Source organism: Diorhabda sublineata, chromosome 1, assembly GCF_026230105.1.
Source record: "Diorhabda sublineata isolate icDioSubl1.1 chromosome 1, icDioSubl1.1, whole genome shotgun sequence".
In the NCBI taxonomy this organism is placed as follows: domain Eukaryota; kingdom Metazoa; phylum Arthropoda; class Insecta; order Coleoptera; family Chrysomelidae; genus Diorhabda; species Diorhabda sublineata.
The window spans coordinates 4,084,085-4,109,584 of record NC_079474.1 but is presented as its reverse complement, the minus strand read 5'-3'; the positions used below and the strand labels follow the sequence as shown (position 1 = coordinate 4,109,584).

Genomic DNA, 25,500 nt, shown 5'->3' with positions numbered 1-25,500 from the left:
ACTGATCCGTTTTGTTCGAGATTATACAAAACGAACGGGCGACTGTAATATTAAAGCGGATATGTTCGTAGCGTGTTCCATGTCATTTTCAGATTTGATCGTTTGGTAAGCAGGGACGGTCTATGGTATAAAAAGAGGAACTAATTAATTTTTTTTATTGATTATTTTATTATAATTATTATTTTTATTATAATTATTTTATTTTATTCCATTAATTAAATTTGACTAGTTGTGTACTAATTAACTTGGTGTCTGCACTGGGAATGGAGCTTCTTTTCAATTTTATTTGAACTAGGTTTTTAAATGAAAAACTAAGAGTTATTTTCTTCAACTTTAATTATTTTCACATCATTGTATATGCGCAATAAAATAAATATTTAATTTTTTCAAGATGTAATGACCTAATTTAAGATATAATTAGACAAGTTAACCATATTAATCATATCAATATTCACGTACCAATTGATTTAAAGACAAATATATTGAAAATAACTGAGAACAACCGGAAAGTCGGAAACGGAAGTCAAAATTAATAACAGTAACTGAAGATGGAGTTAATTAATTTCCGTTTTCACCTATAGCTCCTGAATTGTTATTAAACACGTTGTATATATGAATTTTACGGCTTGAAATAAGAAAATTTCATTTTTATAATATTAATCCCATTTTATTTTTTTGATAACTTTTGTTGTTAAAATTAGACATTTGGTTTCAAATTACTCCTAAATGTGTAATCTTCCCGTATAGGCAATAGTTTCAATAATTTCAAACGCGCTTATTAGTTTCCTCTATTCCTAAATAAATTAGTAGTTAATATTTTTCTAATCTTTATTTAGACATTTTGTTCCTGATACCGACCCTGTCTAGTTTATTATTTGTCGCTAGCTGTTTTCAACATGATGATGTCATATTGAAGCATCCAAAAGAACGTATGTCGTTACTTACTAGATATGTATGTGTTTCTACTGTCAGATAGAAAAAGATGAAGTTTGTTTATCGATTTTAATTAACTATCGATATGATTTTCGAATGAAAGTTTTGCAATCGAATACAGACTATTTCTCGATATTTTTAAGCATCTCATTTAGATCGAACACATTAATATTCAGACTTTTATAAGAATTTTTATTGAAGTCATCAAAAACGTTTTTATTTTTAATTAAATGATTGGTCCCCTTTAATAGACTGGCAGTATCTTCTAATGTTAGTTTGAGGTTGGTCCAATTACTTGTATTATTACAGGATCGTATTATCTCTCTACTGCTTTCTTTTACGTTTCGATTTGCTCTGTAACAGAAGATTTTTTAGTAGATTTGTTTTTATTATTTCAGATACGGATAGTTCCCATATCAAAAATTACAAAATCCTCTAATTTTACAATTAACAAAAGTTTTTTGTCAGTGAACGATAAATTAACAAAAAGAAATATTTATATTCATAAAATGGAACAGGGTTGGTTTCGACCCATATGCTATTGAATAACAAATTTATGTTTTAGTGTTTTTTATGAAATAACAAAATCTAACTCTGTCGATGTTGTTTGATTATTTTCAAAATGGTCTGTAAAAATCGTTGTACGAAAAGAACTGAATGTTTACATAGATTTACGATGTTTTTTTTTTGAAGTTTGGAGGTTATTAATAAATATTTTTATCTCCACTAGTAGTTTATATAGTCCAGGGAAATTAGGAAAACCGCATTAAATTTTTCGGAAATTGGATTTTTTCCTAAACGAAAATTACATCGACCGTTGATTTTTTGAATTATTTAATGAATTCTGTAGAAGTTTGCAACAACTGATTACGGCAATTGGAATTAGAGTCTTTTACTTTGATATCCTTGTCATTTAAGCTCGTACAAAAAAAATCGTTGATACAAAAATTGTAGAAAATTTCATATTTAAAACTAGATTTTCAAATTTTTCTCGACCTTTTACTGAAAAAATTCTGATTAAAGGTTTTTTTCATTCTAAAGAATTTTCTATTCTACAAAAAATGCAACCACTTCGCTCGGAACGAAAAAAAAAATAACACAAAAATCGTTAAAATTTCCGATTTTTCATGTTATTTCTGCGTACCTCACTTCGTTATACACTTGCAGTTAATTTTCCATAGAATAGAAAACTCTTTACTCAAAATTTTCGATATTCTCATGATTTTCCATGATATTTTCTTAATTTTTTAGTCGAATTTTTCAAAGGCATGGTATTATTATTATTATTATGGTAGGCATGACTAAAGGAAAAATGGGGGGCACATCATTTTTCCCATATTTTGAGACCTCCTGAACACGATATCTATATATCTGTTTAAACTACAATTCTTATTTTCGTCTCTCGAGCAATTGCTATAGGTCCGATTTGGTTCAAAATTAGTATACATGGCTTTTTTGGCGGCGAATTGATTTTATTAGAGTTTGGTTGAAAACAAACGAATATTTCGAGGGGTCGCAGTGCAAAAAAAGTGATTTTTGACCTTTGCTCACCTCTGCAGGTCAAACTAAAAGCGACTGAAAAATGAAATTTCACATGTAGGTTCAATTAGTTGCGAGATGATTTCCTGTCTAAGGTCGAAACTTTCCATCTCCACTCCGCTCCATTTTATGGTCATTTTTGTTATATTTTCTTATTTTTTGGCCATTTGGCCAGAAAAAGTTTAACTAGAGGGTTCGAACTTTGCATGCAAGTAGGGGTGATGTTGAAGAATTGTCTTTCTCAAGTTCAAAGTTATCTTCTTCGGTTCTTCTAGCACAAAACGCCCGAAATCATTTTGATCGTTGTAATTGTTGAACTGGATCGCCTCCTATTTAATGAATAATACGAGTATGATCGTTGCTAGGGTGATTTTTTTTACTTCCCATTTTCGAAATTTCTTGTCATTATGACAATTTTTTCTTTGTTGTCAATTGGAATTGAACAAGAGGGTTCGAGACCACCGGGTCTATCGCCGAGTATTCAGTAGAAAAAATTTGACTTTCGCGATGGAGCTCTGCTGATCACGGCTTTTTATGTTTTTGCTGCTATCAACTGAACATTTGGACATGAGAAAGATGTGTGCCGCGTTTGCTCAAAATGGAACATAAATAGTGTCGCCAAGATGTTTCCATCGAGTGTTTGACAATGTTTGCACCGTTTCTTAACCATGGATGAAACGTGGATCCATAACTTCACACCCAAAACAAAATAATGGACTGACAAGGGTGAAGCGGCTCCAAAGAAAGCAAAGACTGTTCCATCTGAAGGCAAGGTCACGGCTTCGGTTTTTTGGGATGCCCGTCGGATTGTTTCCATTGAATATCTCCAAAAAGGGAAAAACATTCCACGGCGAGTATTATTCGAACTTATTGAAACGTTCTACCGAAGAAATCAAGCAAAAACAGCTAAGAGGAAAATGTTGTTCCATCAAGATAATGCACCAGCCGACACATCCGTTATTGCAATGCCCAAAATTGATGAAATAAAGTTTGAATTGCTACCTAATCCACCCTATTGCCAGACTTGAAAAAATGGCTTGATGGTAAAAGATTTTCCAACAATGAAAAAGTGTTGTCGGCAGTTAATGGCTATTTTTAGGAATTTGACGATTCTTATTATAAAAATGGAAATAGTGTACGAAGCTTAAAGGATATTACGGTTAAAAATAAATACACTTTTGGGATATTTCCTCGTAGAATCCTTTTCATTACAAGTATTATTAGTTTTTTATTCGTAAATAATATGAAATTATCCAATCAAACCAAATATTATGATAGTCATCGACTTAGTATTGAGAAGTTTGAGGATTTTGTAATAATTGAAATAAGAACAGCCCTACCGGGCTTTTCCCGTTGTTTTTTGTTGTTTAGTCGTGCAACATCGCAATACCCTCGTATTTATTTTCCCGAAATCGTATTTCTTCTTATTCGATTCGGTTCTTACGATCGGTATAAAATCGACGCCGGTTTCTATGGCGTTCGACGATTTTTGCAAATCTTCTATAAAATCCGCAATCACCGGTCCTTTATAAACATTTATCGGCAGAGTTTTCGGTATCGGAAGCATCTTTCTTATTTGGCTATCCCTGAATCGAACAAAAAAACAAAAAAAAAAAAAGACATTCAAACAATATTGATTAACGAGATCTCGAATTTTCACCTGATGAATTCGGTTTTCACGAAATCTTGTTTTCTCAAACGCATCAACGTTTTTTCTTTTTCGATTTTTTCTTTGTCTTTTATTTTAGATCGACTCCGGAAAATTTTTCTACCTCTCACCGAGAGATTCATACCCAAATAGGGGGGCGTTCTCGGAAAATTTTGTTTGTAAATCAAATCGAATAATCCCGTATCGGCGTTCGGATCTTTCCGTCTGTCGATTACAACTGTAAAAGATAATTTTTAAAATTAATTTGTACTCGTTGTGCAGCCTCCAATATCCAATTTATTTATAGTATATTTAAACGTTCTTCCGTCCTACTTGATAAATCAACTTGCAGCAGTACTGACAACTTACATAAAAAAGGTTTTTAAACAACATTAGGTATTAGAGTTATAAAATGCATGTGACACGGTCGCAGATTGAAATAGCGGACGCTGGAAGTTGGCTACCAGGTAAATCATCACGAAAAACATATAATAAGGTTTAAGAAATAAATTTGCCTTAATACGTTTGGACACAATTTTCGTATTGTCGCATTCAGCTGCGTTCGCTGTCAAAACCTCTTTGTTTATGACAGATATATTTTGAAAACGTGGCGACCGCTCCAGAACGTGTCGAGTTTGTAGCGAACGATTCCGCTAGGTTTGTACGATAGTTGCAAAACGGTTTCCGGTGTTCCCAACTGTCAAAAATTCATTTCCCCGAAGCCCTAGTAAAAAAACCCCTACTAGGGATTCCCATTTAAAAATTCCATTATTTATAAAAAAAGTTATCAAATATTTTTAAGGGAGACTTCGTCCTTGAGATTTTAAAGAAATCATTCAATTTGTTTTGATTACGGATTGTTAATCGACATGTAGGTAGATATAAATCTGTCGAAGCGTTTCCCGGAGTTCGAACGTTTACGATATTTTAAACGCGTTTGAAGTTGAAGCGGGATCTGCCCGTCTCAGCGGGGCGCCCGGCTAGTTTGGGTTCCTGTAAGTCTTAAAGCGTCTGACGCAGGTATACAGAGCCTTTAATACGTAGAAACCGTCCCTACTTCGTAAATAATACAAAAAAATCCAATCAATGAATAATTCCTCCCGGCAACATAATTTTTTTAAAATTCTTATAGAAAACATCAAGTAACAAATCATTTTCTTCAAATATGATATTTTAAAATTATAGATATTCACATTAAATGATTTCCCTATACTATTACACCTTTATTTTGCTGGATTTCAAATGAAAAATTAAAATTTGAGGTTATAAAGATTCCCTTAAAAATATAAAATCCCTAAAAATATCCCATTCCATATGTTTTCCACTAAATTCGGAGGGGAAACCACTAAGTTGGGAACCCTGATGGTTTCGTTCGCCGAATGCGACTATTGGCAAACATGTTTGTCATATCGGTGATTTTAGTGAAATGACATTCAATATAAGAACAAAAAACGAGAAACTAACTTCACAGAATTGAAGGACAATAAAAGACGCGTATTAAGACAAGCACGAATGGACAAGAAAAACGTTGTATGCGATGCGGAATTTTTTTCCAACTTTGCCAAGTGAAGACAAGTAATCAAAAATGTATTAATAATTTAATTAGATTTAGGATTTCCTGTTAGGTTTTAAAAAAATATGTATAATAATAAATCATTTACGAACTTACGAAATTGTGACTTTAACAAAAAAAAAATAGAAAAAACGTGTCCTAAAAAAGGTTAATGTGTTGCTTACACCGTGATTCGAGGGAAGTCTTCAATTATCATGTGATATATTGTTTTATACTTTATTCAGCATACCTGAATTCAATCAATTATATTTAGGAGAAAATAAAAAAAGGGATCAACTCGCCATTATGATTATCAACGTCAGGTGGGCCTGACAGGGCACAATAAGAAAAACAAACAACTTTTTAAAGAGAAATTTTCAATTTTCCATGATATTTTCGACATTTTTTGTAAAATATATAATTATTTACCCAGAAATTTTGATATTTTCATTATTTTTGAGGTTATGCGGCGTTCTTTACGATTTTTCAAGCTATTTCTGCGAGACGACAAAACATTTCTGAAAAAATTGTTTTCTATCTTATCAAAAATGAAATCTGCGTGCCGAGCGAAGCGAGGTACGCGGCAATAACATGAAAAATGATGAAAATATCAAAAATTTCTGATTAAACAATTTTCCATTTTACAAAAAATGGATACGATTCGCTCGGCTCAGAAATTTAGACAATTTTTCAAGTTATATCTGCGTGGTAAACGAAGCGGCAAAAAATTGGGAAAATTACCAAAGAAAGTGTTTTCTATCTTATCCAAAAATGAAGATTGCGTGCCGAGTGAAGCGATGAAAATGGTGAAAATATGAAAAATGTCTGATTGAAGACACGTGGAGTTGATTTTCCATCGAACAGAAAACTCTTTAATAAGAATTTTCCGATATTTTCATGGTTTTTCATAATTTCGTCACTTTTCACGTTCTAGAAAACTCCCTACTTAGAAATTTTACACGATTTTTCAAGTTATATCTGCGTGGTAAACGAAGCGACAAGAAATCGGGAAAATTTCTGAAGAAAGTGTTTTCTATCTTACCAAAAACGAAGGCAATAACGTGGAAAATGGTGAAATATGAAAAATGTTTGATCAAATACACGTGGAGTTCATTTTCCACCGAATAGAAAACAGAATTTTTCAATTTGCTCATGACTTCCATGTTTGTTGTTATTGCCGCGTACCTCGCTTCGCTCGGCACGCAGATTTCATTTTTTTTAGAATAGAAAACTCAAAAAATTGCCGAAAATTTCGATTAAAGGTTTTTACATCCTCTTGAAAATGAAATCTGCGTGCCGAGCGAAGCGAGGTACGCGGCAATAACAAGAAAAATGATAAAATATCGAAAAATTTCTGAGTAAGCAATTTTCTATTTTACAAAAAATGGAATCGATTCGCTCGGCTCAGAAATTTAGACAATTTTTCAAGTTATATCTGCGTGGTAAACGAAGCGGCAAAAAATTGGGAAAATTACCAAAGAAAGTGTTTTCTATCTTATCCAAAAATGAAGATTGCGTGCCGAGTGAAGCGAGGAAAATGGTGAAAATATGAAAAATGTCTGATTGAAGACACGTGGAGTTGATTTTCCATCGAACAGAAAACTCTTTAATAAGAATTTTCCGATATTTTCATGGTTTTTCATAATTTCGTCACTTTTCACGTTCTAGAAAACTCCCTACTCAGAAATTTTACACGATTTTTCAAGTTATATCTGCGTGGTAAACGAAGCGGCAAAAAATTGGGAAAATTACCAAAGAAAGTGTTTTCTATCTTATCCAAAAATGAAGATTGCGTGCCGAGTGAAGCGAGGAAAATGGTGAAAATATGAAAAATGTCTGATTGAAGACACGTGGAGTTGATTTTCCATCGAACAGAAAACTCTTTAATAAGAATTTTCCGATATTTTCATGGTTTTTCATAATTTCGTCACTTTTCATGTTGTAGGAAACTTTCTACTTAGAAATTTTACACGATTTTTCAAGTTATATCTGCGTGGTAAACGAAGCGACAAGAAATCGGGAAAATTTCTGAAGAAAATGTTTTCTATCTTACCAAAAACGAAGACAATAACGTGGAAAATGATGAAATATGAAAAATGTTTGATCAAATACACGTGGAGTTCATTTTCCACCGAATAGAAAACAGAATTTTTCAATTTGCTCATGACTTCCATGTTTGTTGTTATTGCCGCGTACCTCGCTTCGCTCGGCACGCAGATTTCATTTTTTTTAGAATAGAAAACTCAAAAAATTGCCGAAAATTTCGATTAAAGGTTTTTACATCCTCTTGAAAATGAAATCTGCGTGCCGAGCGAAGCGAGGTACGCGGCAATAACAAGAAAAATGATAAAATATCGAAAAATTTCTGAGTAAGCAATTTTCTATTTTACAAAAAATGGAATCGATTGGCAGGGCGCGTTAATTTTCCATAGAACAGAAAACTCTTTAATAAGAATTTTCCGATATTTTCATGGTTTTTCATAATTTCGTCACTTTTCATGTTGTAGGAAACTTTCTACTTAGAAATTTTACACGATTTTTCAAGTTATATCTGCGTGGTAAACGAAGCGACAAGAAATCGGGAAAATTTCTGAAGAAAGTGTTTTCTATCTTACCAAAAACGAAGACAATAACGTGGAAAATGATGAAATATGAAAAATGTTTGATCAAATACACGTGGAGTTCATTTTCCACCGAATAGAAAACAGAATTTTTCAATTTGCTCATGACTTCCATGTTTGTTGTTATTGCCGCGTACCTCGCTTCGCTCGGCACGCAGATTTCATTTTTTTTAGAATAGAAAACTCAAAAAATTGCCGAAAATTTCGATTAAAGGTTTTTACATCCTATTGAAAATGAAATCTGCGTGCCGAGCGAAGCGAGGTACGCGGCAATAACAAGAAAAATGATAAAATATCGAAAAATTTCTGAGTAAGCAATTTTCTATTTTACAAAAAATGGAATCGATTCGCTCGGCTCAGAAATTTAGACAATTTTTCAAGTTATATCTGCGTGGTAAACGAAGCGGCAAAAAATTGGGAAAATTACCAAAGAAAGTGTTTTCTATCTTATCCAAAAATGAAGATTGCGTGCCGAGTGAAGCGAGGAAAATGGTGAAAATATGAAAAATGTCTGATTGAAGACACGTGGAGTTGATTTTCCATCGAACAGAAAACTCTTTAATAAGAATTTTCCGATATTTTCATGGTTTTTCATAATTTCGTCACTTTTCACGTTCTAGAAAACTCCCTACTTAGAAATTTTACACGATTTTTCAAGTTATATCTGCGTGGTAAACGAAGCGACAAGAAATCGGGAAAATTTCTGAAGAAAGTGTTTTCTATCTTACCAAAAACGAAGGCAATAACGTGGAAAATGGTGAAATATGAAAAATGTTTGATCAAATACACGTGGAGTTCATTTTCCACCGAATAGAAAACAGAATTTTTCAATTTGCTCATGACTTCCATGTTTGTTGTTATTGCCGCGTACCTCGCTTCGCTCGGCACGCAGATTTCATTTTTTTTAGAATAGAAAACTCAAAAAATTGTCAAAAAATCTGATTAAAGGGTTTTTTTAACCTATTGGAAATGAAATCTGTGGCAATAGCATGAAAATTTATGAAAATATCAAAAATTCTTTATTCTACGAAAAATTCAGTAAGAATTTTTCGCTATTTTTCATATTTTCCCATGTTATCGCCGCATACCGCGCTTTATCTGGCACGCAACTTCTACAATTCGAAATAAACAAATTAATGTTCTATCACCAACATGTATAGTCACCAAATTTAAAATGAAATCTTTTTAAAAAAAATATTTTTTTATTTTTAAAATCAATTCGCATTATGCAGAAAAGATTCCTACAAGAAATTTACCAATCAAAAAGTACATTTATACCTATTAAACGAAACTGTTGACAAACTGGAAACGTGAGATAAAAAAAAAAACAATTCTAGTAGACCAACAACAACTACAAACATTTATAAACAAAATATCATTCCAAATTTACCAATAATTAGTTAAATACTTGGAGGATGCTTACAGACAAGTCCGAGAACTCTCGCCAGACGATCTACCGGTTAGACTTCACCTAACCATCTTCCAGTTCGCTCTATTCAATTCGAATCACGTGCATTTTATGTAAGTAGCTCTCACTATATAAAATACGCGGCATAGAGAAGAACCCTATTACTAACCTTTAATTATATCTTCCATAACTTGAGGACATAGCTTGCTGGTGACACTGGTAGAAAAAGAAAGATCCGGACTACAATTCAGTTCCAATAACCAAGGCGTGAAATCTTCGGATAACATAAAATCCGCCCCGTACATTTCGAACGTGTTCTGTCTTCTATCCATCGTATCTTGACTGGCCAACATCGCGCAAGTTATACTTTCCTGCATTCCTAATAAAAACTCGAAATAACTACTACAACAAATCTTCAAAATTAAAAGACAAGTTGATCCAAAACACCTTCACTATAAACTAAAACCGATCCATCAGAGTGTATCTTCAACTCGAAGAACTGCAACGTAAACTGTTGATTCAACTCAAACTCGACCGAACACGGTGAACCGTGACGTGTATGACGGCCATTAGACAGTGTAAATGTGCGGCCAGACCGAGTGCGCGGTGACTGGGACTTGTGGTAATTTACCTTGAGATGTTGAAGGAGTCATCTTCGTCACCTGCACCAATTTTATCGGATTCTCGGTAGATCGGCAGGGTTCTGATGAACCAAAGTGCCTTGGGTTGTTATTTAGCCGGACTTGGAACTCCTTAGGGGTATTTGCGGCAGTGTATCCCCACGAATTGATGGCAAACTGTATAATAAGGCTTGGTCTTCAAGTACAACTTGGGTAGTCCTGCGATGAATCCTGCTACTCGTTCTCCTGCCTTTCAAGTCTCGTCCACTAGGTAATCGGCGTAGTCCTCGGATCTCAGTCCTTGGTTCAGGATATATCCCAAGTATTTGGCCTTGATAGTACTCTTGTAGCATTTTCCTCTTGTTTTTTAGAGGATATAACTTTAGTATTAGGTGGTCGACACGGCTCTTGAATACCACCTTGGTATAGGATGACTTCCAAGTATTTGGCCTTAATAATCCAGGAGATTCCTTCTCTCGCGATGTCTTGTGTTATTTTCCTCTTCTTTTTGAAGGATACAAGTTCAAGTATCCCTCCACGTTGAGGCTCATCTTCTATCCAGAGATAGAAGTCTGTGTTTGTATGTATGGAATACTTACCTGGGTAGATTATTTCGTTCCATTTCTGCGCGCATCCGATCTGTTTTAAATAAGCCTTGAAAGTATGACTGTCCCACATATTATCTACGGGTAAGGCTTTGTCTCTTTGTTCCATGTTCGTGTACTTGCACTGTACCGCGTGGTTCGTTAAATGGAGCGATTCGTGGAAATTATCTAGACTGAAAGTTTGTCCGCTAAACCGTAAATAGCAGTCTCTAAAAATTTATAAATCATAATATTTGTTCTTATATATCAAACGATTTCAAAAGCAGACAAAAAATCACAAAGTTCCCCGATAAACTAAACATCTGACAACAATGTGGATACTACCAGAACATCGGCAGTGTTATAAATGAAGATGAAGATATATCAACGGGTATGAGTGAGTTGGATCACATGGTAGGGGACTCCTTTGGTCCAGGTCGATGGACACACCTCAGAAAGGTTTGAATTCAACGTTGGTTGTCCCTGGCATAGTCACGTGGTCGATTTAGCTAAGGCAGCTTCACAAAATCTTTAATAACTATAAACTTCATACTCCTCAACTGCTTCTAATCCTCTACAGGGTCCAGATTCGTCCATTGCTTGCTTATTTGGAGCTCGGCTCTCAAACATACACTGAAGATGCTGGACTCAATACAGAAGGGAGCAGATCGACTTATAGGCGATGCAGGGTTATCTCGGACAGCTTAGAGCTTAGAAGACGCCTATTTGACTCTGTTTTACCGATACTTGCACGACAAATGCTCTTCCAAGATGTCCAACATAATCGCACCTAGAGCAGTATTTGCAGACGTCCAGCACGTCATATTATCGGGACTCCTTCCTTCAAGGAAAGTTCAAGCCTTTGTAATCAGTTACCAAGGCACGTCTTTCTCGAACACTAGCACCTGGAGATGTTTAAAATCAATATCCACAGGTATCTCCTGTGCTATGCCGATGACGTCATGATATGAGCCCAAAATGAAGATGATCTTCATAGATTATTGAATACCTTTAATCTCACAGGTAAACAGAATGATATGAAGATAATATCGAAAGATATAATATTGAGAATTGAGACATAACCAGTTATGGAAAGACGAGACAAGAGGACAAGTAACCAGAGCAAATGAGGTCTTCATAACATAGTACGGCATCACAAATACCTGAGACAAGAAACAGAAAGGCAACAATTGGACCTTTAATGACCTATACATCAGAAACAAGGCCAGAAACAAACGTTGGGGACCACAGTAATGAATATCCTCAGGCGGATCTCGGGAAAACACTGCAGGAGTAGAGGTCGACCACGAATGAGGTGATAATCTAGAACAATGATGAGGAAAGGTTCCGAAGAAGAAACAGGTGATAGATCCATTAGTGAAGAAAGAACAAGAAGAATAATAATGTAAAACGCATTATATAAAACGTTGCAGATTAAATATTGTAGATAAAAACGATATAGAAATTGATGTTTTATTGTTAATTTTCATTTTTTCATTAATTAGTTTTCGAAAATTTGATTTTAAATAACGAAAATATAACTGGCGCAGTCAGTAGGATCGCACAATAGTCCTTTTAGTCATTTTTAACCGTTGATTGATTGATTAGCACAAAATTGCTCGTCGCCCTTTTTTACGTCAGATCCCTTTGAGTGATGGATGAATCCAAAGTTTCTTTCCGAGCATTTGACTCAGTTCTCTTTATTATTTCGAGATATTTGTTTAAAAATATAAAAGTGTAGTCTCCTTTGGGTCATCAAGTCTTGAAATATTCTTCTGGAGATTTTTTTCTTCTTTTGGTCCAATTTTCGGTACATCTGCTGGGTCCTGATGTACCAAGGGGTGGTCACTGCTTGCAGGTTGATGTTTTGTCGGGCTAAGAGCTCTTTATGAAGAGTTAAGTCAAGGTATTGGTCTCTTCAAGTCCATCTTGGATACTAGTCGTTATAACTTTTCGTATTTTTTCATTACATTTCACGTTTTGAAAATGAGTGACTCGCCAATATAAAAGGATTCGTAATTATCTTACCTGTACATCCAAATCGTGAGAGGTTGCGTACACGTGACCAAAAACCATTGTCGTATGTCGAATTTCGTCTTATATATAATCAACGGCCGTTCTAAAAATTACTGACGATTTTTTTTAATTTGAAAACGTTAAGGAAATATAATCGCTCACCTATATATTTCTGTACGACGTATTTCATTTTTAAATTCATCACTTTATCAACGTCGGTGATAGTTTTAACCAAATAGATACCTCTACCTCTACATTTATTGCCGGGTTTCAAAATCCAAATGTTTTTCTGTCCGTCGATGCCGTATTGAGGCCAGTGTTGTCGCATTTCTTTCAGCGTCGATTTTACGTTAGCTGAAACGTTCTCTAGTAAACATCGCGGCAACAACGCTGTCGCAACTACAACTCGACCATCCTTGTACGGATAAGCGCGGAAACAAAACGAAAAAAGCGACAAGAAATATAAGTTTTTGTTGTTTTTTCAATTTAGCTCGTTTTGCAATCGAAACGCAATGGAATAGTAGCGAGTTGCGCTATCTAACGGTGGAAATACGTACCAAGACAAGAGTACGTTCCTGTGCTATTTAAAAAAATCCGGATACGTGGTAATATAAATTTTAATAGAGGTGTTTATAGTCGAACAGAAAGTTGGATCTAAACGTATGTAAAAGAGTGATTTACTACAAAAGTAAATAAACATCAAATGAGCTGTCGATAGTTTACCCAGCAATTATCGAGTTATAAACAATTACGTGTCAATATGTATCCAAAACCGGCAACACTGTCGTTGCCAAGTGAAATCGAGCATATTTAAAACGATTCCGTTAGAAAACACACTTAAATTAACTGAAATTAACTCCTTGGCATCTGTCAACTGTCAATTGTCATCCACTTTCTGTTTTACTTCGCTCAACTGTCAATTATTTTGCTATCAAATTAAAGGACTCCTGTCATCTACCATCTTTTTTTTCTTCACAGAGACAAACTTCACTTCACTTCGTGTTTTTTCACCTCGGTCAACTGTAGACTATTGTTGGGTTTTGCGACCGAGTTAAAGGACTCGAAATAAAACGAATTTCAACACTAATCGGCTCACTTCAGTTTGTCATCCACCATCTACTTTTTCTCCACTTCGCTCCGTGCTGCTTCAACTCGGTCGACTATTGATTCAGTTAGAATTTGTGGAACCGTTGGTGATATTCACACTGAACGCACTACTACTACACCAAAACTCAAAATTACTCTGTCTGACACACGTTTCGATAACCAAGTCGTAGTCTTCAAAGTCAAAAGTCCAGCAGAGTAAGTGTGTGTTGGTGGTGTGGTGGTTTTCTAAACAGTGTGATTGTTGATCGATTGTTGTCGGGTTTTGCGATCCAGTTGAAGGACTCGAAGTGAGACGAAGTTTTAACAGTATTCGCTTCTGTTTGTCATCAACCTTCTTCTATTTTCCTTATAGACACTTCGTTTTGTGCTTCTTCGCCTCTGTCAACTGTCAATTGTCCTCCACTTTCTTTTTTCCACATATAGACAAACCCCATTTAACTTCGTGCTTCTTCGTATCGTTCAGCTGTCGATTGTCATCCACTTTCTGTTTTCCTCCACAAACTTCGTGCTTCTTCGCCTCGGTCAACTATTGATTGTTGTCCGATTTTGAGGCAGAGTTAAGAAACTCGAAGTGAGACGAAGTTTTAACAATAATCACTTCAGTTCGTCATCAACCTTCTTATTTTCCTTATAGAGACGAACTTCACTTCGCTTCGGGCTTCTTCGTCTCTGTCAACTGTCAATTGTCTTCCACTTTCTTCTTTCCACATATAAACAAACCCCATTTAACTTCGTGCTTTTTCGTATCGTTCAGCTGTCGATTGTCATCCACTTTCTGTTTTCCTCCACAAACTTCACTTCACTTCGTGTTTCTTCGCCTCGGTCAACTATTGATTGTTGTCCGATTTTGAGGCAGAGTTAAGAAACTCGAAGTGAGACGAAGTTTTAACAATAATCACTTCAGTTCGTCATCAACCTTCTTCTTATTTTCCTTATAGAGGCGAACTTCACTTCGCTTCGAACTTCTTCGTCTCTGTCAACTGTCAATTGTCTTCCACTTTCTTTTTTCCACATATAGACAAACCCCATTTAACTTCGTGCTTCTTCGTATCGTTCAGCTGTCGATTGTCATCCACTTTCTGTTTTCCTCCACAAACTTCACTTCACTTCGTGTTTCTTCGCCTCGGTCAACTATTGATTGTTGTTCGATTTTGAGGCAGAGTTAAGAAACTCGAAGTGAGACGAAGTTTTAACAATAATCACTTCAGTTCGTCATCAACCTTCTTCTTATTTTCCTTATAGAGACGAACTTCACTTCGCTTCGGGCTTCTTCGTCTCTGTCAACTGTCAATTGTCTTCCACTTTCTTTTTTCCACATATAGACAAACCCCATTTAACTTCGTGCTTCTTCGTATCGTTCAGCTGTCGATTGTCATCCACTTTCTGTTTTCCTCCACAAACTTCGTGCTTCTTCGCCTCGGTCAACTATTGATTGTTGTCCGATTTTGAGGCAGAGTTAAGAAACTCGAAGTGAGACGAAGTTTTAACAATAATCACTTCAGTTCGTCATCAACCTTCTTCTTATTTTCCTTATAGAGGCGAACTTCACTTCGCTTCGGGCTTCTTCGTCTCTGTCAACTGTCAATTGTCTTCCACTTTCTTTTTTCCACATATAGACAAACCCCATTTAACTTCGTGCTTCTTCGTATCGTTCAGCTGTCGATTGTCATCCACTTTCTGTTTTCCTCCACAAACTTCGTGCTTCTTCGCCTCGGTCAACTATTGATTGTTGTCCGATTTTGAGGCAGAGTTAAGAAACTCGAAGTGAGACGAAGTTTTAACAATAATCACTTCAGTTCGTCATCAACCTTCTTCTTATTTTCCTTATAGAGGCGAACTTCACTTCGCTTCGAACTTCTTCGTCTCTGTCAACTGTCAATTGTCTTCCACTTTCTTCTTTCCACATATAGACAAACCCCATTTAACTTCGTGCTTCTTCGTATCGTTCAGCTGTCGATTGTCATCCACTTTCTGTTTTCCTCCACAAACTTCACTTCACTTCGTGCTTCTTCGCCTCGGTCAACTATTGATTGTTGTCCGATTTTGAGGCAGAGTTAAGAAACTCGAAGTGAGACCAAGTTTTAACAATAATCACTTCAGTTTGTCGTTCGAAATCTTCTTTTTTCCGCAATTATGTGTGCACGACGAATGTTTTCGAGCCACGAAAAAGTCTCCGCTGGTTTTTGTCGTAAGTTATTCCTTCAACTCACTAATGTGTCAGTTCTGTATCTGCATTCAACCAGTTTGATTGCATTCTAATAACATAGTCTGACCATCTCGTTCATGGACCTCCCCCTGCCAACGCAAAATCTTTTATGCGCAGTTCAAATCGTTCAACTCATTCCCCGTTGCCAAGTCCCCAAAAAAATGAGTTCCTAGCGTGATTGCGTGGATATGCGCTTTGAACTTGAGTTAATTTCGTCGAAGCGTCAGGGAGAATAGTCTAATGGAGTGCAAGACGGTGTTGCTGGTATCAAAATATCGGTTTTTGTTTGTTACTTACCGTAAGCGTTCGTTAAAGATTCGGAAAAATCTATGAAATATCCACCTTGATGTACGATGTTATAATAATTCGATAAAAATTGTTCCCATTCGTGATCCCAAATTTGAGGCAAATCTTTATCTATATCTAAATGTTTTTGCTTGGCTATATAATCGTTACACCTGGAAAAATTTTAATAAATATCGATCGTTAATACGAGGATGGCTCAAACATGAACCGGAGTTTTGCTATAAAAAAGTTACAGAGGCGATATTTTTTCTTGATAGCCTCCGGAAGCTTTCGGATGTCTTCTTCGTGAAAATCTTTCAGTTTATCACGTAACCATTCGGGTACCAAGGATACTGTATCCGCATTGTTTTCGAATCGCAGTCCGCCAAGTGCCCCTTTCGATGCAACAAATAAATAATAGGGATTATAAGAAGGGCGATCCAGTTCCAACCCAATTTCCATCGTGATGTCTGGTAGCAATATCGCGTCGGAAAGCGATCTTTGACCAAAAAACGAATGATGATGTTCCCGGCTGTTCTCTACGCTTCTTAACATCCAGTGCAGCCACGTTTACGACTTTAAATTGTTCGCTGGTTCATTTGAACCACCCTCGTATATTTCGACATATCATAAAAGTTTCTTTAGGTTAGGTAATAAATAGAAATCACATATAACCAAATAAGGCGAATAGTGTGGATTTTATATCGTTTGCAATTACAATTCCATATTTCTGGAATTGTGTGCTAGCAGTACAACGTCCAGTGATCACCCCATGGACTTCTGGATTGAGTGTTCTGCGATCTCCATTGATCTTGGTCCAAACCGTTTTAAATATCGTGAAATCGCTTCCGTTTAAGAACATATCCTGTTGTTTGGATACGTTTCTTGTTCCAATAGCATCTTTTACCAATTCCATAGTTAGTAGCACTAGTATTCCCTTTCCTCGTCCCACCTTTGATGTAAGTAAGCTGGGGAATATTTTCCTTCTCTGTTTACTATCCAAAAAACGTGTTCTAATTTATATTTTCGTAACCTGTAGAATAATTTTTGAAACTGTGAACAATGTTACGGGTTTTATGTCAATTCTTTTCGGTACGTTTGAATTTCCTTCGAGTTTTCCTTCGATATTGTTGAAGACGTTCCGTTTCCTTACAGGAAAAAGGTCATTGTTCGCTGTTGCGCATTTTCAGGTTATAAATTTATTCCGAAACGTTGGATGTACAAAACAAAACGAACTCGGAAATTTCTCGATCGGAAAAAATTGCGAAAATTACCTGTCAATTGCGAATTGTAAAGTTGCATAAGGAACTTTTCCTTCTGCCGATTGAATATCGTGTTTGTCGCCGTTTTCGTAAGTTTCCTCGAACCATTTCAGAAGACCCAAACAAGCTGTCATTCTGAAATCGTCTACGAAAAAATTGTAATGGTCTGGAAAACCTACGAAAACAAGAAAATTGCTTGTTTATTACACGGTCGTAAGAAAATACGACGAGAACTGACACTAAACGGACCGCGCGGATAAAACTTAACGGTATCCACGAAACAAAGACCCAGAAGAATACCTTAAATCGTGACATTAGAAAATTAGGGCCCGACCAATCAACAAAACAACGAATCTCTCTCTTTCTCTCTTTCCACTCTTCCCTCTCTATGCTCTCTCTTCCCTATCTCTCTCTTTTCCTCTTCTTTCTCTTTTCTCTGTCCTCTCTCTCTGTTATTCTCTTTCCTCTCCCTTCCCACTCTATTCTCTCTCTTCCCTCTATATTATCTCTATTCTCTCTCTTCCCTATCTCTCTCTTTTTCTCTTTTCTCTGTCCTCTCACTCTCTTTTTCTCTTTCCTCTCTTCCCTATCTCTCTCTTTTTCTCTTCTTTCTCATTTCTCTGTCCTCTCTCTCTCTTTTTCTCTTCCCTCTCTTCCCTCTCTTCCCTATCTCTCTCTTTTTCTCTTCTTTCTCTTTTCTCTGTCCTCTCTCTCTTTTTCTCTTTCCTCTCTCTATTCCCTCTCTTCCCCATCTCTCTTATTTCTCTTTTCTCTGTCCTCTCTCTCTGTTATTCTCTTTCCTCTCCTTTCCCTCTCTATTCTCTCTCTTCCCTCTATATTCTCTCTCTTCTCTATCTCCCTTTTTCTCTTTTCTCTGTCCTCTCTCTCTGTTATTCTCTTTCCTCTCCCTTCCCTCTCTTCTCTATCTCTCTCTTTTTCCCTTCTTTCTCTTTTCTATGTCCTCTCTCTCTCTTTTTCTCTTTCCTCTCTCTTCCCTCTCTTTTTTTCTTTCCTATCTAGTCGCTCTCTTCCCTATCTCTCTTCTATTCTCTGTCCTCTCTCTCTCTTTTTCTCTTTCCTCTCTCTATTCTCTCTATCTCTCTCTTTTTCTCTGTCCTCTCTCCCCCTTTTTCTCTTTCCTCTCTATCTCTCTCTTTTTCTCTTCTTTCTCTTTTCTCTGTCTTCTCTCTCTCTCTCTCTTTTTCTTTTCTCTCTCTCTCTTCGTCTCTTTATCTTTCTCCTTTTCTATATATCTTTCTCTCTTCTCTATTGATCTTTCTCCTTCTCTATCTTTCTCTCTTTCTCTTGCATCCAGAATCAGTAAATAATTTGATGTCGGGATAGTAAAAAGTATTTAAATAAATTAGTGCGTTAAGTATTAGTAAATAGTAAACCATGTTGAGTGGTTAGTGTACAAATAAATTACTTACAAGTAAAATATACCGTTTTGTGATCAAAACTGTACAATTTGAATTTGTTAATATAGATTAAAAATCGTTTAGCCAAAACTTACCTAATACGTAAGTTCTCGGGAAATTAATACTGGCAACGCCGCTTTCGTTGTACCAATACGATTGTTGTAACAAAAGAGCCAGTCCTTCTTTAGAGGCGTAGAGCGATCTGCTGAATCTATTGAGTAATTTAAAAGAGTTCGCCCTGTGTTGTAAATCGCATTGATCTTTTCTCATACTCCAATAAAAATCGACGTCGTAATTTTGTAGCATTCTCGATATGATCTAAATAAAAAATTGAATTTTTCAACAACAACATTCGACAATCATTTAATTTACACAGTGGCGGACAGAGAAGTCTACGAAAATTTAATTGCCAACATCTAATAAAATTCGAAAAATTTATTGAAATAGGAAGTTATCTGAGTAAAAATGTGATTTAGAAGAAGAACCGACTAAGAGCAGAGACTGGAGCCCAAAATAAAACGAGTGCACGTAATTTAACTATACAGGCTGTCCCACGAAGAATTAAAAGTATCTGTATATGGTAAAATACTTATAGTAAAATCATGAAAATTTCTACTTTTGGGTTTTAGGATACGATCTTTTTAACTAAAATATTTTCAAATAAGGCCGACTTCCGGTAGAACCGGAAGTCGACTGTAACTTTGTTGTTTTGAATAGAACACCCTGTATATTAATACATTTTTGAAATTTACGTAAAATTTTAGTATACTTATGTCTAAAAACTTTTTTCGAAAAATTCATACTTTTTGAGTTATTAATTTTTTTGTAACAAATTTGACCGTTGCAGACCCTTATAAATTATTTTTTTACGAGAAAACCCTTAAATATATGAAAATGATTTCTGTTCGGTTGCTTTTAACAAGGTCAGACGTATATGGATCGATGTTTAAAAGTTTTTCATTCTATACAGGGTGTGTATAAAAAGTGTTCAAAGTTTAATTTCATAAATATCAAAATTTCTTTATTTTTTTAAATAGAGCCACCCGGTTTTTTCTATTTTAATGCATTCAGGGGTAAAAAATAAAGCAAATTCATGTAAACCTTACCGTTATCCAGATATTAAATGTTTTCTGTAAATTTTTAGAGATGCAGGTGCGGTGTAAATTTTATTTTGACCCGTTGATACAAGCACTAAAAAATGAAAAAGTATTTTTCTTTATCTTGTCAAGATATGTGACAAAAAATCAAATCAAATTGTATTTACTAATACTATTCCAACTTTCAGTCGTTTCCGAGGTATTTGAGGTTATAAATTATCATTGTATTTTTTATCAAGTTTTAATTTTTCATATATACTTTTAGTAGGCTTTGTTGTAATAAGTGACACTCATTTAACTGTCATTAGTCAATTATCAATACTTTCGAAAATCGTTAAATCGGCTCATTCTCAATTTAATAACGAATAAATTAAATTTAGACCACACCTGCATCTCTAAAAATTTACAGAATTTAATATCTGGATAACGATAAGGTTTAGGTATAAGTATACAAAAATTTGCCTTATTTTTTAACCCCGAATGTATAAAAATAGAAAAAACCGGGTGGTTCTATTTGAAAAAATAAAGAAATTTTGATATTTATGAAGTTAAACTTTGAACACTTTTTATACACACCCTGTATAGAATGAAAAACTTTTCAACATCGATCCATCGAATTTTCCTAATTTTTTACCCCTGAATGCATTAAAATAGAAAAAATTGGGTGGTTCTATCTAAAAAAATAAAGAAATTTGATATTTATTAAGTTGAATTTTGAGCACTTTTTATACACACCCTGTAGAAAATTAAAAATTTTTCAACATAGATTTAAATACGTCTGATCTTGCTAAAAGCAACTGAATACATTCCATTTTCATATCTTTGAGGGTATCTTCTTAAAAAAATAATTTATAAGGTCAAAACAAAAGTACACTAAAATTTCACGTAGATTTCAAAACTGTATTAATATACAGGGTGTTCTATTTAAAATAACAAAGTTACAGTCATATTTACATTACATTACACATATTTGAAAATACTTTAGTTAAAAAGATCGTATCCGAAAACCCAAACGTAGAAATTTTCATGATTTTACTATAAGTATTTTACCATATATACAGATAGTTTTAACTCGTCGTGGGACACTCTGTATACCAAGTTGCATCTCTGACCCTAAGTTCTCGAGGTAAAAAAAAAATGAATTTCTGTTAAGGACATTAAGTAACGGTAAATACAAGACCCGGGGGATGAGTAATTAGGGGTGACGTTCCGTCTGCTCTGTTTTATGGAATTGAGTCTTGGACTTTGAACTTTGAAGACAAGAGCAAACATTTGAAGTATTCGAATTGTGGCTTCATAGACGGAATACTCAAGAAACCCCGGTAAGAAACGAAGATCTCAGAGGAATAGAAAAAGAACAAGAAGTAACGATAACCATAAAGTATTTCGGCTACAAGGAACTAATCCAGATACGCATTGCTCCGAGCCAAAAAATATTTGAAAAAAGAGGTCCAGGAAGAAGACGAACATCCTGGCTTAAGAATTTTAGACCCGGGCTGAATGGAAAATGAAGATTGCCATGTTGAACAAGAAGAAAAAAACTTTTTGTATGTTCAAGTTCGGAATGCGTTGTTGTCGATTTGTATCAAAAGTCTGGTACCGTATTATTAGTACAATTGACTTTATTCAGTATTTTTGATTCCCTATTGACGATTTTACTAATTGTTTGGCGATTTTTGGCTTTCTTGTCATCGTCCGTTAAAGTATTCCAAGCTGGGTCCTGATAATACTTATAAAATTACTTCAACAACGTCTATAAGCTGTCCAAATAGAAATGCGACTGTTTTTATGTGCGAAAAAACCGATATTAAGATAGGTGATGGTTATCTTGACCTAAATGTAGAAAAAGAAACCAACATATATTGAAATTATATTTACGAACCGTTTTTTCGCATTTTTCCTCGTACGATTGGGTCGATTCCCAATCCTGTTTAGCTGGTAAATTACTAGTGACGTCGTCTATAGCAGAAAATTTTTGTTTCACGGCCGGTTCGACTTTTTCCAACCAATTTCTCTTCAACAATTCTCTTCTAATCACAGGCCAACCACCTACAAATTGGCGTCCAGTGACAGTTCATTTGAAAAAAAAATCATTGGTAATGTTTATCGGAAATCTTAAAGATTTACCTCTAATTGAGAAAACTTTGTGATCTCTGGTGGCCATTTCCATGGTTTTCCTGAGCTTTAGGAGCCTTTCTGATGTAATTACCATTCGATATTTACCTTCCACATAGCTATTAGATTTGTTATTATTACTGAGACTATTTGGGTGATCTTCTTTATGTTTTATTTGATTGTCAGCTGATGTGACTCTAAATAAATAAATTTTCAAAAATAAGGAGCTCGAAAATGATCGAAAAAATATATTACTGTGTCGTTATCAATAATTTTACAAATATTGGAATTAATACAGTGGAATGGTCGACAGTTGTATACAGATCTCATCCTTTGTCGAATAATATGGGTGGATGGTTGTCCACAAATAAAAATATAACAGAAATACCCTAAAAAAATCTTCAATAATGCACCAAATTCATACCAAATCAAAAAAATCATTGACGTACTCAATAAGTCATCTGACTAAGTAAGAAAAACACATTTTTTTGATAAAAATCGATTTTATTCATCATTGTAATCTCCTTCAAGAGCAATACAATCATTCCAACGCTTCTCTAACTTCTCTATACCGTGTGTGTAGAAGGATTTGTCTTTGGCCTCAGTTTCAGCAATTGCTTCTCATTTGAGTTGAATTTCCTACCTGCTAGCATTATTTTGAGATCAGCGAATAGCCAGTAGTCACTGGGGACCAGATCTGGAATATACGAAGTAATTCGAAGTGTAATTCATTCAATTTAACCATCATTGCGATCGACTTGTGAATCGGTGCATTGTCTTGGTGAAACAGTGTTTTTTTTTCTTGATTTTTGCATTCAAACGATCCATGTAGTATTCGCTGTTGATTATCTCTTCATTTTGGAGATAGTCGATGAACAGTATTCCATACGCACCCCAAAATATTGAAGCTACAACATTCCCAGCTGACTATTGCACCTTTAGACATTTCGGACGTGATTTACCGGCTGCATGATGATAGTTTTGGTTTAGGAGTGAAGTGATGGATCCATGTTTCATCGATTGTCTAATATCGACGTAAAAAATCTGTTTTATCACGTATGAAAATGTCCAAACACTGTTCTGAATCATCTACACATTGTTGCTTTTGATCGACTGTGAGTAAACGCGGCACCCATTTTGAAAAAAGCTTTCTCAGCTTTACGGCCTCAGCTATCCCACGCAATTTCAATTTACTATTAAATATAACCAATTCGTGGACTTTTTTGATGTTTTTTGGAGTAACCACCTCAATTGGACGACCAGAACGTTCACCGTCGACGTTTAAATTCAGCAAACCAACAACAAGTGGTTCGTTTCGATGGAGAAAAGACCGAATAACACTTTTGAAGCCATTGCTGAGCATGTTCAGTATTTTTTTCATCAATAAGCAATGATAAATTAACACAAGAAATTGTTGTTAATCCATAGATTTGAAAATAACGAAAGTAGCTTCACTTAAATGGCTGTCACTTTTTTCTAACTAATTGAAATTTTACACATAGTCTTTCGAAAGTTGGTACTTCATAAAAGTCACATGAATTTGACAGTTGCAGCTCCATATGTGTGTCATTCACACGACTTATTGAGTGATATATTATAACACTTAAATGAAGAGGCCAATTATTAGGTCTACTTTTGTGATCCCCCATTAAAACTGCTTAGGAGTAAAACATTTTACACGCATATTACTATTTTATTGATGAAAAAAGCTATTTTCAAATATACAAAGTTTACAAAAATCAATTAAGTAGAAACGTAATTTAATATAAAACGTTCCCACTCTCCCCCACGACGTAAATGAGTAGATAGGCTAAGTATGTAATGTCAAATATGTGTACGCGAAATCAAATTCAATACTGTCTTCTGATACTTCTGATTTAAAAACTATTTCCAATTTTTTTAGACTACAGTTGTTATGTTTTTTTCTCATATATTATTATAAACGGTTTTTTATATAGAATTAGTTTTATTAAAGTCGTAAAAAGTGTTATTTTCAGTAAACCATCCACTGGTTTTACCCCGCCATTACGCGGTTTGTCGTAAAAGTTTGCTAATGGAAATTATGGCAGTACTGTCATCCGCCATAAATATCTTATAAATTAAGAATAATAGACAATATCATAAATGACTTCATTAAAAATAGAACGTATATGATTTCATTGACCTTATAAAATATAGAAAGAAACATCTTATGAAACGTTTTTCAAATATTAATAAAAAAAATATTGTAATTAAATTCTATAGGTGTCGCCATCTTTTCTCTATATGATATAATTAAGTTTCAAAAACAAAATCAACGTTGGAATTCCGTTTCAACAAATAGGTATTGACTTTATTTATCCACTTAATGTTATTTATCACACATTTTACTTATTAAAATTTGTGTTTAAGTTTAGTAGTTACCTCAAATTAACATTACGTGGTAAACGAATTCATACAATTAATTCATCATTAATGTTTATAAATCTAAGTGAACAATCAATGTATGGAAAAATAAAATAAATATTAACGTACCTGTGCACTGGTGAAGATGATTTCATGGGATCTTTAGGAGTACTAGGAATAGTTGCAGATTTATTTTGTGTTCCCCCTCCATCTGCGGCCGCCATATTTTCTTTTTTTCCGGCTAATTCTGTTCCCATTTTGTGACGTTTGTGAGTGACGTTGAAGTGTGACAAAGATTTAGATTTTCTAGGCAACAGATGACCGCTTCGGCTACTGTTGCCTAGCGACATGGTGATCAGTTTATCTTCATTTTAATAGAAGATTTGACGCGGGATATTTCGTATCTTTGTAGCATTAGCTATCAAATACCGTAGTTGAGGTAACGTGATTCGAATGTAACAATTTCTTTTGTAATTATATAAAATGACTTCAATCAAATTAATTTATGTAAATGAATGTGCAAATCACAGACAAAAATTCAATAACCAAGTTACTCACTTAATTACACAAAATTTAACATTCATTAAAATCAATTGAAACCATTCGCGTTTGAATGCTTTTGTTCCACTACAATGTAAAATGTGAGACTGTAGAAATGCATGTGTTGATAAGAGCTTCACGTTTGATGGTTTTTCGATCTGATT

General features: G+C 34.8%; 1 protein-coding gene across 1 annotated transcript; it reads right to left on the bottom strand.

Moving 5' to 3' along the window:
* Positions 1 to 321: 321 nt before the first annotated feature.
* On the bottom strand, positions 322 to 25,496 carry LOC130442854 (tubulin glycylase 3A-like). Its single transcript, XM_056777237.1, has 13 exons — positions 24,926 to 25,496; positions 22,424 to 22,608; positions 22,179 to 22,345; positions 19,295 to 19,517; positions 17,794 to 17,956; positions 16,532 to 16,692; positions 13,084 to 13,275; positions 12,934 to 13,024; positions 10,921 to 11,135; positions 9,871 to 10,080; positions 4,133 to 4,358; positions 3,813 to 4,058; positions 322 to 1,287 (listed from the first exon to the last, which is right to left on the bottom strand). The coding sequence occupies exons 1-13, from the start codon at positions 25,144 to 25,146 to the stop codon at positions 1,056 to 1,058; spliced, it is 2,532 nt and encodes an 843-aa protein (XP_056633215.1). The 5' UTR covers positions 25,147 to 25,496; the 3' UTR covers positions 322 to 1,055.
* Positions 25,497 to 25,500: the final 4 nt, after the last annotated feature.

What these genes read in the sequence shown, in the direction of transcription:
- LOC130442854 (XM_056777237.1), bottom strand. Translation starts at nt 25,146, where the DNA reads ATGTCGCTAGGCAACAGTAGCCGAAGCGGTCATCTGTTGCCTAGAAAA. An exon ending in CTCACGATTTGGATGTACAG is followed by an intron (nt 11,136 to 12,933) that starts GTAAGATAATTA and finishes ATAAATTTTTAG; the next exon opens with AGACTGCTATTTACGGTTTA. An exon ending in GTGAAAACCGAATTCATCAG is followed by an intron (nt 4,059 to 4,132) that starts GTGAAAATTCGA and finishes TGTTCGATTCAG; the next exon opens with GGATAGCCAAATAAGAAAGA.